We start from the raw sequence: 14,578 nt of genomic DNA, 5'->3' as shown, positions 1-14,578 counted from the left end.
CCTGTCAGTATTCCCACCAGGTTTCAAACTTGGTTTCTGCTAAATGAGTTGAACCTGAACATATCTAAAACTCATATGATGCAGTTCAGAACCCAGTCAAAATGTGAACATATTAATGTTACTCACAACAATGAAAACATACAAAAAAATAACTCCTTCAAAAGCTTAGTCTTGAATTTCAACAAAACTTTGTGTGTGTGTGTGTGTGTGTGTGTGTGTGTGTGGCGCGCGCGCACGCATACATACATACTCGTTACTCTGACTCTATTAACAGGTATGGTATTGTCTTTTACTAACACAACTGTTCTCATGTATTTGTGAAATTATCTTCTTTATGAAGACCAGGCAGGAATTATATGAGGAAAATCATTTTATTCATACAAACAACACAACTTTATGCTTCCCACCCAAACTGTACATGCTGGCTCTTCTGTATGTATGGAAAACAAAATTTATAACAGTTTAAAAGTGAACAAGTTAATGCATATGAAGTTAGGTCCACTGAAAAAGCAATATGGAACACTAATGCATTAATGCTATTACTCAGTGGATGAATTCATGCAGGACAAACTGGTAATTTGAGGTGGGTACAGCTTATTACTTCCCCCAGTAAGTACATATTTCTGTTCACAGAAATATCATTTGACCATTATACCATTTTTTGTTAGTGTGAAAATTATTGTATCTGTATGTCAATTTCTGACATGTCAAATATACACAAACCAAATCTTTTGCAAATGTATACTATGAGGTGAATACATTTTACTTATTACAGAACAAACATGGCAAAATATCCTGATCAGCTGCTTTGCACTGTGAGTAGTTGCTATACATGAAATAACTTGGGACTGCCTGTCACGTTGATAAAATTTTGGAATGAAATACACTCCTGGAAATGGAAAAAAGAACACATTGACACTGGTGTGTCAGACCCACCATACTTGCTCCGGACACTGCGAGAGGGCTGTACAAGCAATGATCACACGCACGGCGCAGCGGACACACCAGGAACCGCGGTGTTGGCCGTCGAATGGCGCTAACTGCGCAGCATTTGTGCACCGCTGCCGTCAGTGTCAGCCAGTTTGCCGTGGCATACGGAGCTCCATTGCAGTCTTTAACACTGGTAGCATGCCGCGACAGCGTGGACGTGAACCGTATGTGCAGTTGACGGACTTTGAGCGAGGGCGTATAGTGGGCATGCGGGAGGCCGGGTGGACGTACCGCCGAATTGCTCAACACGTGGGGCGTGAGGTCTCCACAGTACATCGATGTTGTCGCCAGTGGTCGGCGGAAGGTGCACGTGCCCGTCGACCTGGGACCGGACCGCAGCGACGCACGGATGCACGCCAAGACCGTAGGATCCTACGCAGTGCCGTAGGGGACCGCACCGCCACTTCCCAGCAAATTAGGGACACTGTTGCTCCTGGGGTATCGGCGAGGACCATTCGCAACCGTCTCCATGAAGCTGGGCTACGGTCCCGCACACCATTAGGCCGTCTTCTGCTCACGCCCCAACATCGTGCAGCCCGCCTCCAGTGGTGTTGCGACAGGCGTGAATGGAGGGACGAATGGAGACGTGTCGTCTTCAGCGATGAGAGTCGCTTCTGCCTTGGTGCCAATGATGGTCGTATGCGTGTTTGGCGCCGTGCAGGTGAGCGCCACAATCAGGACTGCATACGACCGAGGCATACAGGGCCAACACCCAGCATCATGGTGTGGGGAGCGATCTCCTACACTGGCCGTACACCACTGGTGATCGTCGAGGGGACACTGAATAGTGCACGGTACATCCAAACCGTCATCGAACCCATCGTTCTACCATTCCTAGACCGGCAAGGGAACTTGCTGTTCCAACACGACAATGCACGTCCGCATGTATCCCGTGCCACCCAACGTGCTCTAGAAGGTGTAAGTCAACTACCCTGGCCAGCAAGATCTCCAGATCTGTCCCCCATTGAGCATGTTTAGGACTGGATGAAGCGTCGTCTCACGCGGTCTGCACGTCCAGCACGAACGCTGGTCCAACTGAGGCGCCAGGTGGAAATGGCATGGCAAGCCGTTCCACAAGACTACATCCAGCATCTCTACGATCGTCTCCATGGGAGAATAGCAGCCTGCATTGCTGCGAAAGGTGGATATACACTGTACTAGTGCCGACATTGTGCATGCTCTGCTGCCTGTGTCTATGTGCCTGTGGTTCTGTCAGTGTGATCATGTGATGTATCTGACCCCAGGAATGTGTCAATAAAGTTTCCCCTTCCTGGGACAATGAATTCACGGTGTTCTTATTTCAATTTCCAGGAGTGTACTAAAAGAATGGCACCCTTGCTTTGTATAACAAGTAATAAAGGATTTCCAATTGAAGGGTTTTCCTCCCTTTAAATTTTACAGCATTTAGTCTACATTCACAGTTTCATAGCATTTTATTCCATTATTTTGGTCTGCTTTACTGTCAGACTGATGCAGCAAATTGTCATTGAGTTGGCTCATATATAAGAGCATGGGACACTGTGTGTGTGTGTGTGTGTCTGTGTGTGTGTGTGTGTGTGTGTGTGTGTGTGTTTGTTTTTATCACACTGAAATGAAGGCTCATGCAAAGGTGTCTCAACACAATGTCACACAATTTATACAACACTCAATTTCATTTAAACAACCTGCATCTGCAGTCACCACTTCCTCTGAAATGGCCACTGTCATCTTACTAATGCAATCTTACAAAGATTCTTATTACAACACTAACTTCTCTTGATTAATCATTTTGAATTTTACTTACTATTAAAAACCCCATTCACATAATGTTTTGTCCGCACTGCCACTTACACTGCTGTATCAGTTTCACGTACTACAATTATGCCAGTGACATGCACATTGCAGGAAGGATACTGATCATACTGTAAAGCTACGTTGTACCTTCGATTGTTGTGAGAAGTATAGAGGTTGAAATTAGTGTAATTTTCCTTAGTTTTAAGACCCTGATGTAACTGTCAATTCACCTACTGAGAACCATAGGGGGGAGAGGTGTTCAACCCGAGACACCAGTCTTTTAGAATTTAATTGCTTTACTCAACATTTGTCTTAACTGATACACAACCTGAGTTCTGTTTGTGTATAGTAGCTGCTTGCTCTGTAAAGTGACTTACTAGATAGTATTCTGGAATAAAACAGTACTTACTGTTTGCTATGGCCACAGCTTCATGGACCACATGCCCCCACAACTTGTCAAGTGACATTGGTACAGGGTGCATGTCATAATGAGGTGCATGAAGTATATGGTTTTACAGTCTTATCTTTCCGGACACTGACACTGACAGCCACATCAAGCATTTCTAGAGCCCTGTGCATTACCATGTTCCCACATAACAGTTCCTACAGGTGCAAACAGGGGAAGCAGCATATGGACATTGGATAACAGGCCCCCTCTCTTCTGCATGAATCAACCCTACCCAATTTGAGATGACATAACTTCAATCCAGCTGCAGCATGTGTGCATCCTATTTGTGTGCTCTGAATAAAACTGCAAGTTTGAAAGCTAAGACAAAGTTTTCAGAACTTTTTTTACTTGCAAATCTATTGATCAGCATTTCTACTATATAGTGGTTGGTTGGCTGGTTTAAAAAGGGGGAAAGGGACCAAACTGCTTGGTCATCGGTTCCTTGTTCCTGCTGTAACAATTCCACAAGGGAAAGAATAAAAGAAACTAGACATACACCACAATACTGAGAGGAAGGAAAAACCACAAGAACGCCAAAAGAGCAACTAACACTACAAGGAACAAAACAGGACATGAAAAACACAGAGGTGCAAAAAACCAGTAGAAGAAGGTAAAAGAGGAGAGCAGATTACCGTGGCTTAGAAGCACTAGGGTGGAGGACACAGAGGGACAAAGGACATGTGCTAAAATTTAGATCAAACGATAAAACCCACCCTCACATATAAAATGTATAAACAAATAAGCTGATGAGGTGTTGCCTGCTAAAATTAATGATAATGAGTCAGGTAACTGAAGATGATGTCTCAGGGCAGCCAAACTAGGACAGTGCTAAAGAATATGGGTCGCCACGGTGTGGGAGTTAATGGCACAGGCATCAGCAGAGCGATCCCTGTATAGTCAGGGGCTTACAACCAACAGAGTACATGGCGGCCCCACCACAACAGACTAGTTACCATGCTGGACATCAGGTGCAAACAAGTCCATTATCATCATCAGTGCGGAAAACAATACTGCACAGTGGATGGAGGAAAACACACCCAGGAGGGTGACCTCGCCCAACAGCTGGAGAATGAGCGGAAGTGCAGATCCACGTTGACAAATGATGCGAGAGATATCAGCGCATAATGGACACGATGCACCATGTAAGGCGCCCTTCACCAGTTGGTTTGCTCTTCAGGAAAATTTAGAATAATGGAGGTCAAACCCGACAGGGAACCATCACATAAAGGTCAAAATGTGTGAAACTCCTTTCAACCACCTCTTACAACAGGCAGGAATACCTCAGGCCTAATCTAACCCCTGGACCCGCAGGGTGGGTACTATAAAGTGAGAAGTGGTCATTTCTCATGCCATTGTTTCAGTGTTTCACTGTCTCAGCTTAAGAAACAAATTCTAAATTCTAAAACAATATTTACAACAACAATATACAATGTTACATTTTTAGCAATACACAAATAAATAGAAAAGTAGGCATCAATATTTGTCTACTTACTAGACATTGGAACAGGAACAACTGGAGCAAGTTTAAGGGAAACACAAATTAAAAACATGGATGAAATATTAACTTTTGGAATTTTTCAAAAATTCTTTATCAGGAAAACTGGAAAATGAAAGAAATGTTAAAAATAAAAGGCAAGACCTAAAGATAAACAAGTGAACACTGGATCTGGAGAAACAAGATTCTGTAGAGAATTTTAAAGTAATAATTTCTATTTCTTATCATTTCATTTGTTCTGATGATTCACCACCACTACCGGCATCATCATCATCATATTATACAGACTGAACCTTGTTACTGTACCCAGTTTCAAAAATGTGAAATGCTATAGACTCAGTAGTGCGTGCATGCACACGTGTGTGTGTGGGGGGGGGGGGGGGGGGGGGGGGAAAGGGGGGGGACGCACAGATTTTTCTTATTGCAAGTGGTCACACTTCTTCTGTGCCAAAGAAAGTTAGTATGGGATGCAACTCATTTCACACACCAAAGATACAGATATCATGATTTTACAACATTGTCACATTATATAACGTATATTGTCATGTGAGCACATACATACTTGCAAAACCTCCTGCAGCGACATTTTCTGTGATGCAACCAACTCTGACAACACTCCTGAAAGTACTCTAGGTTTTGAATCCATCAGAACAACAGACAACTCTGAAAATGTTGTTAACTGGTCATTCCTTCTGCTGCAGAAATAAAAATATATACATTAAGAAAAATAAGTTCATAGGGGAATTTCTTTGACTTCAAAAAGTACAGACACAGTACAACCCTATTAATGAACTATATAAATAAGTTTTGACATTATTTTTTTCCTCTAAAAAAATGGGAAAAAGACTCCAAGGACTGGTCAAGAAAATAGAATTTTATAGGTATTTCATCTAAATTTCGTACCTACTGTACATAGAATCGTGCTTGCTCATAGACTTCACTGGTGTAGTTGTCTCAAACAGAAGCATACTATTTTCAAAAAGTATAGCTGAAAGTTGGTTTGGTTCAAAAGAGCTTAAGACAGCATTTGCTTGTTCTGGTGATCCCTTCTGGATGCTTAACAAAACTAAGGCTAATGCGTCACTTGACTTGGGCACTGGTCTGAAAACAGAAGCAAAGTCCCTATATAAGTAAGGCTTTAGTGACTTCTAAGGAAAACAAAACTTTTAATACTTATTATAGATAGTTCAGATAGTAACTCAAAAGCATGGTGAAAGAGAAATAATTCTCAATTTTTTAAGAGAATAAACATAAAGTGAAACAAGCATCACAAAAAGTTCTTTCATTCATAAAAAGTATATATAATGCATTTTTCACCTTAAAGTCAAACGATATCACAATGCAAATGATAATCATTATTGATTTTTCCCAGTCTCACATTTCTTTGTGTAGTGAAATTAGATGGCCCATCTGGTCACATAGGCAATAGCCTTGCTGCAGTGGATACACGGGTTCCCGTGAGGTCACCGAAGTTAAGTGCTGTCGGGCATGGTCGGCACTTGGATGGGTGACCATCCAGGCCGCCATGCACTGTTGCCATTTTTCGGGGTGCACTCAGCCTTGCGATGTCAATTGAGGAGCTACTCGACCGAATATTAGCGGCTTCGGTCAAGAATACCATCATAACGACCGGGAGAGTGGTGTGATGACCCCATGCCCCTCCTATCTGCATCCTTCAATGAGGATGACACAGCAGTCGGATGGTCCCAGTAGGCCACTCGTGGCCTGAAGACAGAGTGCTTTTTATCTGGTCATATAATGTGTAACCATGGCAGTAGTTTCTCTGTGAATACCAATAAGTTAACCTTCATGCATGTCATCCTGGGACTGCTGAATGTAAAAATAAAAAACAAGACATTGTCACACCTGCACCAATGCTTACCTGAGAATCCATGCACAACTTTTGTGAATGATTTCATAGTTTGTCAGCAATGGGTACCATTTAAATAAAGTTATCTTTAGAAGTGATTACAGATGTGTCATATCGATTTTTATTTTAAACGATATTTTTTATTATAACCGCAGGATAGAATATAATATGATGTATGTGAGAATATAATATGATATATATGAGGAGAACCCACTACTAACAAAACAGAGGAGACAATGAGCAGGACAGAGGTATGTAGTAAAGATGGGAACTTGTTTAGCTTTTGGTCAATACTGGCCGCCAGTCAGCAGTAGCAGCAGGTGTGTGTGTGTGTGTGTGTGTGTGTGAGAGAGAGAGAGAGAGAGAGAGAGAGAGAGAGAGAGAGAGAGAGAGAGAATCACGCTAGCAAAGATGTGTGCTGCAAATGGGGAAATCCATTGAGATGACAAAGGGCATATTATTATTACACAGATTCTGTGAATGAGTATCTCAAAAATGACAAAGCTGGTTGGATATTCACATGCTACTGTTGTGAGCATCTACGGAAAGAGGCAGAAGGACAGTGAAACTACCTTTAGGCGCTAAATGGTTGGATGCCCACAAATCTTCACAGAATGTGGGGTTCGGTGGCTTGTCTGCTTTGTAAAGTAGGATAGATGGTACTCTGTGGCATCTCTGCCAAAAAAGCACAATGCTGGTGCATGCACAAGTGTTTTGGAGCACACTGTTCATCGTACATTGTTGAGCATGGAGCTCCGCAGCAGACCATCCCTACATATTCACATGTTGACCAAACAACACAGCCAATTATCTGATATTGCAGTGGGCATAGGATCATAGGGATTTGACTGTCGATCAATGGAAATGTGTCGGCTCTTTGGCTGAATCAAATTTTTGCTACATGAAGTCAATAGTTGTCTCCACAAACACTGTCATCGAGGTCAACAGTGGGTCGAAATGTGCAGCGCGCCACGGATGCAGACTGGTGAAAGCAGTGTTATGCTAAGGGAGACATTCTCCTGCACTTGCATGGGACCTTCGTAGTAATCAATGACACACTGACAGCTGCGAACTACATGCATCCCTTCATTCTTGATGTCTTCCCCAACAGCAATGGCATCTTTTAGCACTATAATTGTGTGTCTCAGAGCCATGACTGTGCTAAAGTGGTTTGAGGAGTATTATAGTGAACTTATATTGATGTCTCAGTGGCCAAATTTTCCTGATGTAAATCCTATGGAACCCATCTGGCCCACTACTAGGCACCATCACCGTGTACACAAATAGGCGGCCCGTTATTTACAAGATTACATAGCCTTTGTGTAGATATTTAATGTCACACACCTGAACAAACCTACCAACAAACTGTTGGATCCTTGATATGCAGAATCAGTGATGTATGTCATTCCAAAGATGGACAAATAACCTATTAAACATGTTGTCATAATGTTTTGGCTTATCAGTATATATACTCATAATTTTTTAATAAACTTTTTAGACTCATGCTCGAGAATTGTTTAAACCTTTTGGCTGCTACAGATGTACTTGCTGCTGGCCACATTGACTGCTGTGCCACTATTGGTAATCTGGCTACCTACTCACTATGTGGTTGCAGTTGGGCTAATACGTTTAGCCAAGTTAGCTGCATGGCCTGCTTCGCCCTTTGCTGAATATTATCTGGAGTGCATAGTGGTGATTCTGTCTGCAATTTAGTATCTGGGCAATGCTGATACAACATAAATACTGTGAGTGCCTAAGTTATTTTGACACTGAAAATTTCTGATTCTGAGCTACTACTGATAAATTGCAGTACAAACTCACGGAGTGAGTACAGCTGTTTTGCCCAAGAATTATATTTTTCCAGTAGTTTTCAACACAATTTTAGTAGCCTATGAGGAAAATGATAAGTATCTTTAGATTCACCTGAATAGTTTCCTAAGCTACTTTTTCTTAATGCCTGCACTTCTCCATGTATTCCTTACTGTACCAACTCAAGAAAGAATGCAACAACCCATAGCTTACTTGAAAGTGTTAGTGTATATCAAATTTCATATCACACTCCTTGTATGTGAAAGGGAATGCCAATCATCTATCATATTTCTTTAATACATTAACAGTTACTGTGTAAACAGTTAGAGCTAAGCTCACCAGAGAAAACATTAGTCACCCCTTGAGAAATCATTTTAAGCATAATTTAACACTGTGTAATTCCACTCCTGGATTTTATAACCACCTGGATTCAGTTAGGAAGCAAGTCCAGAAGGTTGCACACATATACTGTACCCAGGTTAAGCCACTCACTGAGGATTTGATCGCGCAATGCCATCAAATTGGGTGGATACTGATGTCAGTACTTTACCTGCTGTTCTAACATGTCCCACAGATTTTCTACACGGTTCCAGTCAGGTGATTCTGTAGGCCAATTGAGATGTAATAGGGTGAGGGAGTGCTCAGAAAACCAGTCACTTATTCTTCCAGCTTGATGACGTCTGCTGTTGTCATCTTAAAAAATAGGGGTATCAATAGCAAACTCATCATACTGACTGAAAGGCTACAGCTAATCATTCATAATGTTTAAATAAACTTGTTGGTTCATGTTACTGATCACCTCAGCAAACAGGCCCAATTAACGATAAGAAAAACATCTGAATATAGGCAAAACATGATTCGTCACACCAAATTATGTTCCACAAGTCAGCTACTGTCCATGTTTTTGTTTTCTAGCCCACTGAAGATGCACAGCCTTATCAACCTGTGTGAGCGATGGCCTCTTGCAAGGTGACCAACTCCAAATGTTCACTGCATACAGTTCCCATCGCATGTTCTCTCACTAACAAGTGGGGATGGACCTTCATTCATTGCGTGCAGCAATTCCTATTAGGTTTGGAAGCAGTTTTGATTCACAGACGTTAAAGTAACCCCTGGCGTGCCACAGGGGAGTGTTATGGGACCATTGCTTATCACAATATATATAAATGACCTAGTAGATAGTGTCGGAAGTTCATTGCGGCTTTTCGCGGATGATGCTGTAGTATACAGAGAAGTTGCAGCATTAGAAAATTGTAGCGAAATGCAGGAAGATCTGCAGCGGATAGGCACTTGGTGCAGGGAGTGGCAACTGTCCCTTAACATAGACAAATGTAATGTATTGCGAATACATAGAAAGAAGGATCCTTTATTGTATGATTATATGATAGCGGAACAAACACTGGTAGCAGTTACTTCTGTAAAATATCTGGGAGTATGCGTGCGGAACGATTTGAAGTGGAATGATCATATAAAATTAATTGTTGGTAAGGCGGGTACCAGCTTGAGATTCATTGGGAGAGTGCTTAGAAAATGTAGTCCATCAACAAAGGAGGTGGCTTACAAAACACTCGTTCGACCTATACTTGAGTATTGCTCATCAGTGTGGGATCCGTACCAGATCAGCTTGACGGAGGAGATAGAGAAGATCCAGAGAAGAGCGGCGCATTTCGTCACAGGGTTATTTGGTAACCGTGATAGTGTTACGGAGATGTTTAATAAACTCAAGTGGCAGACTCTGCAAGAGAGGCGCTCTGCATCGCGGTGTAGTTTGCTCGCCAGGTTTCGAGAGGGTGCGTTTCTGGATGAGGTATCGAATATATTGCTTCCCCATACTTATACCTCCCCAGGAGATCACGAATGTAAAATTAGAGAGATTAGAGCGCGCACGGAGGCTTTCAGACAGTCGTTCTTCCCGAGAACCATACGCGACTGGAACAGGAAAGGGAGGTAATGACAGTGGCACGTAAAGTGCCCTCCGCCACACACCGTTGGGTGGCTTGCGGAGTATAAATGTAGATGTAGATGTAGATGTAGACATTAGACTGAATTTGTCAACCAAACTGTTTTACAAAGATGTCACTGAAAGACTCAGGAAAAAGGTCACTTGAGTGAGACTGGACACTGCAGACAAGTGGATGCCATAACATGGCAATGCCCCATGTAACACGGCCACTTTCATCTTGGAATTTTTGACCTCCAAAGGCATCCTTGTTGCTCCACAGCCCCCTATTCACCTGATCTGAGTCCTTGTGACTTTTTTCTTTTCCCAAAATTGAGGAATGTCTTAGGAAGACATCAGTTTGGGACTCTGGAGAACATTTGAAAGAATGTGACCCCCTAATAGTTGAAGTCTTTCAGCACTGCTACCAAGACTCAGAATGACAACTCCAAAGTGTATAGCTGCCAAAGGGAACTACTTTGAAGGACACAATATTGTTGTTTGAAATAAATAAATAAAAGCTTTGGTAGATAAAAACTCAGTCTTGTTACTTTTCTCACACACCTTGTAAATGTCTCACTGATTACTACTGCTTTATTCTCACATAGAGGCACTGCAAGCATGGTAGAGCATGTGACTCAATCACTCCGCTGTCTGTAAAAGCTTATCTATGCGTGTGCCTGTGGTGACTAATATTTTATGTATTTTATGTGCTGGGCTTATTTTGTTCCTCTTCGTTGAACCCATTTAGTAATTTCATGTACAATATGTCACTTAGACTGTAACAAAACCAAATGCATAGTCATAGCTGGACAGATTGTCAACCTGCAATAAGTACGCTGCGTAAACAGTGTAAGTGTGGCACAGATTTTTCACCGATATGTACTAGCAAATCAAAGTGATGCTTTATTTTTGAATCTATTATTGTGGGCTGGAAACGGTTGACTGTGTGCAATGGTGTTTCTTTAGTGCAGCAATGCCTAATGTTTTGTACATGAATTATGAAATAAACACTACAGCATTTGAAATGTTCAATCATTACTGTTCATCTGTGCCAGGCCCCAGGCAATCTTTAAAACAAAATAATGAATGTTTCTGAATACCTTTCATTGCTGACCAAATAACAGTTGCACATTGGAAATAGACAATTATGTACAATTTTGTTTCATTAACATAATATACACTCATTTTAGAATTGCAGTGCTTCACATAAACAGGTGTAAAAGCATCTGAAGTTTGTGAAATCTGTGTGTCTGTCATATCAATAATACAACTGGACAGTAGTTTCAAAGTCAGGAATCTAAATGGTCAAATACTTTTACACCTGTATAAAATTTGCATGCTCTATTTTGATCCAGCCTTTGACAGGCACTTGCAAAATTAAAAATATATACTACCTGGCAAAAAATTGAAGCACCCCCACGATATGGCCAGATCTCAAAGTAAGTTCACACACATACATACCATCGGTGGCTACGTAAATGATTAAGAGTTGCAATTCTGTGTGACAAGTAGAATGGCCATCAGGGTACCAGGCCTGGTAAAGTATATAAGGAGTGTGAACAGTTCCAGATTTTCAGTGATCACTGTGAAGGGCATGGAGATGCCACGTACTCACATGAGGCAGTGTTATCAGCACCTGACAGAGTTTGAAAGGGGCCTCGTTGTGGGTCTCCCTTTGGCCAGCTCATCTAATCATACAATATCCAGTAGTGTGGGGTATTTGAATGTGACGGTGGCCCAATGTTGAACTGAATGGGAATGTGAGTATAAGGCACAGTCATTGTCAAGGTTATGGTTGACTACATCTGGCCATTGTATATGCACCAAGAACATTGTAACCCCATCACATCTAAACCCGCGATTAGAGAACACACAATGGGCTCCCTGCAACATTCTGTGTCATCTTGCACCATTGGTTGGAGTCTAGCAGCACATGGACAAGGGAATCATCACTGCATGTGTAGGATGCCATTAACACCACAACACAAACAACTGCATCTGGTGTGGTGCAGCAACCAGGTAGCATGGTTGGCTGATGACTGACATCACATTGTGTTCAGGTTGCACTATCCTGTGTAACCATTGTCAGTGAGTATGGCAGCAACCTGCGAAGAGATCCCATTCTTCCAATGTTTTGGAGAGGCACAGCAGTGTTACTCCGTGTCATGGTGTGGAGCCATAGGGTATGACTTCAGTTCACAGCTGGTGGTGACTGAGGGAACACTGGCAGCACAATGCTATGTCAAAGACATTCTGCATCCTCATTTGTTACCTCCAATGCAACAGTACCATGGTGCCATTTTTCAACAGGACAATGCATGTCCACACATGATCTGTGTCTCTATGAACTGTCTGCATGACGTTGAGGTACTCCCATGGCCAGATAGATCCCCATATTTGTACCTGACAGAGCTTGTGGGGGGAACAGTTCAAACATTAATTCTGTGCCAGTGACCATATCCAGGATATCAGGGACCAGTTACAACAGTTGTGGGCTAGCATGCATCAGGTTTTTAGCTGCATAGCACAGACAACTGGTGACTACACCTATTTTACCCACATGCTGGCCACAGAAGCACTATTATTATAAAGAGTTAGGAAATACAAAGATAAAATACAAATATACAAGGAAAGTATACATGTCAAGCTAACTTATTAACTTTTTCTTCCTTAAAGGGAGGTGCCATGTATGCAACAACCTGCAAGCACTGGAATCTGGTAATGCCCTTTCTGGTTGCCCACGTGAGTTACTTTTGATAGGAGGAAACCATTACCATCAGTGCTCTACAAAAGATGCTAGGGATCATTAGAGCTTTCTGCAGAAGGAAGTGGTACACTACCGGAGTCAGAAATAGTTACCTTTCCTTGTAGTGATGGTGCTGTTTCCAATTAACATGCAAGTGGAGAAATGTTTGCTTCTCTTCTTTAATCGTATAAAAATTTGTATGGCACATTTGTATCCATCTTTATCATAGTTTCCTCTCCCTTCCCTCTCCCCAAAAGAGCACATACACAAACACAAATTAAATTAGTAAATATAATAAAAGATAGCATTTTGGAAGGATTTAACTTTACTTGTACACACACACACATACACACACACACACACACACACACACACACACACACACACACGAGAGAGAGAGAGAGAGAGGAGAGCTATGTGCAATACAAAGATTTGGCTTAAATCAAACTACCTGACAGATAGCTGTTTTTTCATTACATTCAGAACCCTGTCAGTAGCATACTCTCTCAACAGAGCAGAATGAAGGACAAGTGTAGAAACTTCAGATGGACTATACTTCTCAAACAGATCCAGTAAAGTATTTGTAAAATCTTGGATGGATGGATTAAATGAGCTGTCTGAATTATGATGCATGAATAATAAACTGGTCTTCAAATACTTCATCAATGCTTTCAGCTGAAAAAAAAAGAAAAGATGACTGTTACAAAATACAGTAATTGAAATTTTACACATAAACAACATCTATGTATCATACATGTCCACACTTTATACAACATGACTATAGGAAACTGCAGGTCTATTGTTATTAGACTTTTGCCAACAAGACATGCTGAATTACAAATTAACATTCAATAGGTGTTTGGTCCCTGTATTTTAGCAAATATTTATCTATTGTTATTAGTCAGATAAGTTCACCTCTGCCAAAGATGTGTGTTTTGCTCACTTATATTGAAGTAATTCTGCATGTGGCTCAATACCATAAAATGTTCACAGGAAGAATCGAAACACAAAATTATCATTTTTATTAATAGATGGAAAAGGTTAATAAACTTGAAAATTATCAAAAGTTCAGCAGTTTGACACTCACACATACAACAAATGGAAGAGTGAAAAGTATCCAAATAATTATTGGAATGAACAGGAGCTCTATAACTATGTGCCTGTCATTTATACAGAATGTTTATGAAAAATAGGTATACATCGAAAAGAATAAGCAATAGCGCAATATATGGAGCTGTAAGAATTTGTCAAAAGCTTTGTAACAAAACCTAATTTAAACTCTGATGTAATTAACTGAAAAATTATTGTCTTTAGGTGATATATTATTTAGAGTTCTCTAAAAGAATGAACTGTATGCGTTTTCTGCAAAATGTTTACATTTCCAATATGAGCTATTCCCCTGGTAAACATGAAGGTGAGGACACTCAGATGTATTTAACACTCACACTACTTGGTTTCTTGTGCCCTTCCCTTCCTGCCTAGGTACTTGTGAATATACAACTATC

The 14,578-nt window shown here is 41.3% G+C and overlaps 1 protein-coding gene and 1 long non-coding RNA gene across 2 annotated transcripts in view; one reads left to right on the top strand and one right to left on the bottom strand.

The window, feature by feature from the left end:
* The window catches only part of LOC126248261 (uncharacterized), a 37,734-nt gene extending 31,992 nt beyond the window's left edge, over nucleotides 1-5,742 (bottom strand). The window contains exons 1-2 of the mRNA XM_049949112.1: nucleotides 5,610-5,742; nucleotides 5,269-5,401 (exon numbers count right to left, since the gene is read on the bottom strand). Coding sequence (XP_049805069.1) covers nucleotides 5,269-5,401; nucleotides 5,610-5,674 — 198 coding nt within the window. The 5' untranslated portion in view covers nucleotides 5,675-5,742. The remainder of the gene's footprint in view (nucleotides 1-5,268; nucleotides 5,402-5,609) is intronic.
* LOC126248271 (uncharacterized) overlaps nucleotides 1-14,578 on the top strand; it is a 313,391-nt gene that overhangs the window by 95,773 nt on the left and 203,040 nt on the right. The window lies entirely within an intron of this gene.

This window comes from Schistocerca nitens, chromosome 3 (assembly GCF_023898315.1).
Source record: "Schistocerca nitens isolate TAMUIC-IGC-003100 chromosome 3, iqSchNite1.1, whole genome shotgun sequence".
NCBI lineage: Eukaryota > Metazoa > Arthropoda > Insecta > Orthoptera > Acrididae > Schistocerca > Schistocerca nitens.
This window is presented reverse-complemented; position numbering and strand designations above follow the sequence as displayed.